This window comes from Ruditapes philippinarum, unplaced genomic scaffold, assembly GCF_026571515.1.
Source record: "Ruditapes philippinarum isolate M1 unplaced genomic scaffold, ASM2657151v2 ctg26036_1_1_1_1, whole genome shotgun sequence".
In the NCBI taxonomy this organism is placed as follows: Eukaryota; Metazoa; Mollusca; class Bivalvia; order Venerida; family Veneridae; genus Ruditapes; species Ruditapes philippinarum.
In genome coordinates, this window is record NW_026855156.1 from 284 (window position 1) to 6,642 (window position 6,359).

At 36.2% G+C, this 6,359-nt stretch overlaps 1 protein-coding gene across 1 annotated transcript; it reads right to left on the minus strand.

Annotated features, from left to right (window-relative positions):
- Positions 1 to 988: 988 nt before the first annotated feature.
- Positions 989 to 1,724, minus strand: LOC132742289 (kelch-like protein 18; the record flags this gene model as incomplete). Its single annotated transcript, XM_060730655.1, is given in 1 exon segment — positions 989 to 1,724. A coding segment is annotated over 1 exon segment (736 nt), but the record flags the coding sequence as incomplete, so codon positions are not given.
- Positions 1,725 to 6,359: the final 4,635 nt, after the last annotated feature.

Genomic DNA, 6,359 nt, shown 5'->3' on the forward strand with positions numbered 1-6,359 from the left:
GAAAATATGGTTGCTATGGTCAGGCGATCAGGAAAATATGGTTATATGCTATGATCAGGCGATCAGGAAAATATGGTTATTTGCTTTGGTCAAGCAGTCAGGAAAATATGGTTATAAGCTATGGTCAGGCGATCAGGAAAATATGGTTATAAGCTATGGTCAGGCGATCAGGAAAATATGGTTATAAGCTATGGTCAGGCGATCAGGAAAATATGGTTATAAGCTATGATCAGGCGATTAGGAAAATATGGTTATATGCTATGATCAGGCGATCTGGAAAATATGGTTATTTGCTTTGGTCAAGCGATCTGGAAAATACGGAAATTTGCTTTTGTCAGGCGAACTGGAAAATACGGAAATTTGCTTCTGTCAGGCGATCTGGAAAATATGGTTATTAGCTATGATTTTCAAAGATATTTCATATTTATAAAAATAAAGATAAAACTTAGGGTCAATTTCCTGGAAAAAACGTTCTCATATGTTAGTTAAACTATGTTTTACAAGAAACAAAAATATCTTTCTAACCGATACACATTTCTGTGGCCCATATGAATTTGGTCCCATGTGACAAGGGCAGACCATGGTCTGATTATGGTAGGCAGTGTTTGCTAAACAGTCCGTATATATAGATATTTTGAAATTGTCCCCGGAAATTGATGAATGGTTTTATCCAGACTGAACAATTAAAAAGTACATTTGAGCCGTGTCATGACAAAACCAACATAGTGGGTTTGCGACCAGCATGGATCCAGACCAGCCTGCGCATCCGCGCAGTCTGATCAGGATCCATGCTGTTCGCTATCAGTTTCACTACTTGTAATAGGATTGGTAAGCGAACAGCATGGATCCTGATCAGACTGCGCGGACTGGTCTGGATCCATGCTGGTCGCAAACGCACTATGTTGGTTTTGTCGTGACGCGGCTCATTTAAGATATTTAGCATTGTACGGGTTGATAGATTTTCCTAAACATTAACACTTGTACTTACCCGACTTTAAAATGCTGCAGAAAATGTCCACATTCAGATCTCGGAATCCGGCGATCATGCAAGCTTCACTGAACTGGCTTATTACTTTAGTTAATGCAACGGAGTAATGCTTTCCGGAAGGGTAACGTGATCTTAACAAAAACTTTATAGATTCTGCCAATGACATTTTCCCTGTTATTGAATAGAGCTTATCACATAAAGACTTGACATCTAGGTATTCTGCAATGTAGATGAAATCATTGATCATCCCAGGGTGAATATATACTTTCCCGGAGTAAAGGTATTCTATGAACGCCGCAAATGCTTCCACACTGACTCCAAATACTTTCACTTGAATTGGAATCTTGACTGGCCTGCTATCGTGCATGAGCAAATTTCTGAAGTAGCTACTGTGACAGCAAAGAACGATCCTGTGCGCCATGAAAGGGGTACCATCAACGTCGATAATAACGTCCATAAACTTATCTCCCCTGTAAAGGTACTGCATATATTTTTCAAGAGTCGAGTAATGAACTAGTTGTCCCACAGGCGCAGACTGAAGCTTCTGAATGACCCTGTCATTGGGTCTTGGTTTCACGTCTGGTGTTTCGATGAACTGCGTGAGATCAACTAATGTCTTGAAAGCTTTAAGTCTATGTGCGTTGCGATCTAAGTACAGTAACGTGCATGGTAAGTCCCCATTGAAAAGTTCATCAAATCTGGCGAAATCTCGGGTTTCCTCACTCCCAATGGAATCTGTAAAACATGGCAGGATTTTCAAAATTCTTTATTTAAAAGTTAGATATGTTCCTGAAATTACTACACTTTTGGTTTATTAACATGCATAGATTAAAAGTAGCACAACAGGGGACCTCTGTTCAAAGCATATTTCGGGAGACTATTGATTTTCTTTTGATTTATAAGAATTGTATCGGATCGAACTCGCTTTCCCTGCATTAGAAGTTAGGCGGTGTTACCAATGGACTACTTAGCCCGCTCCTTTGTGAGTATCAAGTACGGTTTTACTTGACAAGAAACAAACACAGAAAGCTATCACCATGTATCAAGGTTAGGTGCAAGAAACCAATTTTGCCTTTAACCTAATCATCTTATACAATATACATGTACTTTCTTTTAATATTCACGACAATATGATGTTAAGCAATTTCATATAGAAAGTCTGCTACCTTTATAATCCAAGTTATTTTTTCTTCCAACCAAAAGTCTCATTTTATTACAAATCATCTATTGTATACGGTGCCGGCACAAAGGTGACATGTGTGTATTTTTATTTATCTCGTGGCCACGACATAGTCGTGGGCACGAGATGCTATGTCGTGGCCATGAGTTACTAAGTCGTGGCCACGAGATAGCTAAGGCGTGGCCACGAGATACTATGTCGTGGCCACGAGATACTATGTCGTGGCCACGAGTTACTAAGTCGTGGTCACGAGATAGCTAAGTTGTGGCCACGAGTTACTAAGTCGTGGCCACGAGATAGCTTAGTCGTGGCCACAGGATACTATGTCGTGGCCACGAGTTACCTAGTCGTGGCCACGAGATAATTAACCTACAGTATATATATATTATGAATTTATTTAAAGTCGTGGCCACGAGATACTATGTCGTTGCCACGAGTAACTAAGTCGTGGCCACGAGATAGCTAAGTCGTGGCCACGAGCGAGATAATTAACGAATCAGAATACACTATATATATTTTATGAATTTTTTAAACTGAACAACTTTCTTTTACATGCAACATTAATCTTTGAAAATACTGAAGATATTCACTGTGAACTTGTCTTTAAAATCATATTAGAAAGTCACCTTGCAAGACCCATCAGACATTAATTTTGACTATAGCCCTTTTTTGGGACAATTTTGTGATCGAATTGGTCAGTTTGTACGTACTTCGGCCTGTTAGCCTTGTTTATACGATAACATGAGAAGGAAGATAAGTCCTGGTTTATTTTATTTGGAAGGGACATTGCGCATGGACAGTAGATAGCCTTTAAGGTAAAATCCTTGTCTGTTGAATAATTTAGAAGGGATAAGCCATGGTTTATATAACCCAGAAAGATCATTGCACCTGATCAGTAGATGACATCTAATAATTTCGAGGTCATTGGGTCAAAAATCAGGGTCAGTGACGCTAATTGTAAAATTATTGACCAGTTAATAAGTTGTATAAATGGCACTTTTACAGGCTGGTGTAGTAGGGGCATCCTTGTACTTTAGCACATGTATGTCTAGTTAATTAGGGAAATTCATACAAACGGTGTTATCTGATTGGTTATTTATCTCTTGGCCACGACTTAGCTATCTCGTGGCCACGACTGTGTTTGGATAGACGAAAGGTAAAAACACGTACACCCATATTCCACACTATCAGGGGGCCTTGGTAACAAATCAGGAATCAAATTTCTCAAAAACAAACCATGTTTTATAAATTCTACTTTAAAATTTGAAAAAATTAAAGATGTAATATGTACATGTACAATACAACACACACATGCATACGCACGCACACAAAGTACTTTTTTGATGTAACTCAGATATTTTTTATTTCATACTTTTTTTCTAGAGCTAGTTTGTTCCAAAAGGAAATTGTTATCATTTTGAAATAACATATATCAAAATCAGTGAGTTATAGGTTTCATAAAAAATAATTTCAATTTCAAAATAACTTAAAAGGCACTTTATTTTAGAAAGGTCAAATATGCGTATTATAAACGTTTTTAGAGCATGTTAGATGTTAATTATTAAAAGAATGTAAGACTGAATGGTTTGTCATAAAGGTAGCAAAATGTAAGCAAAGTAGTATTTACTCTTCTTGCGGCTCCGGTTAATCGGTACGTCCGACAAATGACGTAAACGTGTCCAATAAAGGATCACACGAATCCATTATTGACTTTTCCTTTGTATTTATAATTCAAACATTGTAAATTAAAGCTCCCTGTATATAATATTACTTCCATTGATTGAGTCGACACTGGTTATAACAGCGTAATATCGTCACGGTGATAGCGTTCAAGTTAATTAATTAGTGACGTAACGTTATTGTGACGTCATGATTTTTAGAAGCGGCGGTAAATGGTTTGCGTTCTTGCCATTGGTTAATATTACAGCTATATATAGAAACTTCAAAGTCTTTTTTCGGCCGAAGGCCGTCTGATTCCACATTGACTTCCGCTTTAATTAACAGTAAAGAAATGAAAATAGGCAGAATTTTCATTGGTCATTTTAACACTAATAGCCTGTTCGATTGATACTTCAGAAGAGCTTCCGTTATAGGTAGAGGTCTGTTCAAATGCGCGATGGCAAGAATTGTTGGAAAAAGATATAAATCAGAATAAATATAAAAACACAATAATGATATTTTCTAGATGTTTCTAGCAGCTTTTCAATAAATATATGACATTAAATATGACAGATCGCCTTTTTGATACTTTTGCGTTCGATTGGGTTTCTCTTCTAAGCTGTACTAGTCATTATGTTCTCTTCTCGTTTTCGAACCGGGCATACATGTAAGACGATTGAAACGAACTTTCGACTAATTTACAGTTGCAAAATTCTCCGTGGAATTAGTGTACAGTATCTACTGAATCTTTGTTTTATTATAAATTCCTATATATTCAAATCAAATTCCATTTTGATTAAAATTAAATAATGTAAGTAATATTGTTTAAATCTAAGACGACAATTAATCGGGTAAAAATGAACTGAAATAAAACTATTGAGGACGAATAAAATGTTCTGTTTGCGGTTAGCATGGTTAGTAGTAGCTTATCCTATGCAAGTTAACAAGTTTGACTTCGCCCGAGTATCTTTTTAAAGATACTTCTTGTTAACAGTTTTAATATGTTTGCAGTTTTTCTACCTGTTAACTGAAATGTCTACTTTTCTGCTTCTGCAACATTAGAGCTACATAGTTTCAATTCATTTTGTTTCTTTTTTAGTTTGAAGCGCATCTGATTTATTACAAACTAAACTTTTAATCAGAAAAAGCCAATCTCAATTTAAAAGACAATTTATAATGTTAAAATCTTCTTTTACTTGTCATCATTGCAAAGATGTCGGTAAATCATGTCATTAAAAGAGAAAATTAATGAGCCGCGTCATGACAAAACCAACATAATGCGTTTGCGACCAGCATGGATCCAGACCAGCCTGCGCATCCGCGCGGTCTGATCAGGATCCATGCTGTTCGCTATCAGTTTCTCTACTTGTAATAGACTTGGTAAGCCAACAGCATGGATCCTGATTAGACTGGGCGGATGCGCAGGCTGGTCTGGATCCATGCTGGTCGCAAACCAATTATGTTGGTTTTGACGTGACGCGGCTCATTTTATGAGTTTAGGTTCCATGCTGAATTTATTGAACGAGTTAAGAAAAATACATGCATAGATAACATAATGTTATTTTATGCAACGAGTTCAATAAATTCGTAAGGAATCGGCAGGAATAAAATATGTTCTGAATGTTCGTGAAGTTGGCAGCCTGAAATTGGCAGCCTAACAGCCTGGCAGCCTAACAGCCTGGCAGCCTAAAAGCCTAGCAGCCTGGTCAGGCCTCGACATTAGCGGTGGTCCGTTGGTCCGAGACCACCTGATTTTGGCAAGGACCACTTAATTTTAAAATGCACTGGTCCGTCGGACCACTTGAATTTTCTGGTTTGTGCAAGGCTCATTTGGGAGAATGGCGATTTGGTCAAAAACATGTTATATATATTTTGTTTAAAACCATTTGTCCTATGAACATGTATATGGTTCATTAATAGATTAATCTGATAAGTTAAAGAAGGTCTTAAATCATTTTAAGTCGCTAAAATTTTGTCTATGCAAGTTAAAAGAGTTAAGAATTTGTGATATTAAGCTAGGTACAGTTGCATTCAAATGATGCTAGTAATGATGCATCGTCGGATTACCACGGTGGAACCTTTAACATTTATGTTATGTTACATGTTAATCACACGTGGGTATCCGACGATGGTAATTATGATATTGTTTGGGATACCGTATGAACTTTCAATTTCATATACATGAATAATGGCAGCAAACTAAAGGAACTTGAGAAATACATCAAGTTATTTGCTGTTATCTTTATTTAAACTTTTTAACGCTAAGAGATCCATTTTTCCAGAGTTAAAATTACTTTTTTTTTTTTTAAATTTTTATAAAAGGTTAAAAAATACTCGATGTAAATAATAAATATCAACCAACAAGCAACGGGGCGGTAAAAAATTCTGTATTCATAATAAATCTGTGAGAAAAATAAAGCTAAACTATAGTTATATATAAAGTTGTTTTTTATTTTTTATCCTTTAGATATTTCCTTGTTTTTAAGATAATTTATTAGTTTTTATTAAAATGTTAATCTATAAAAGATACAT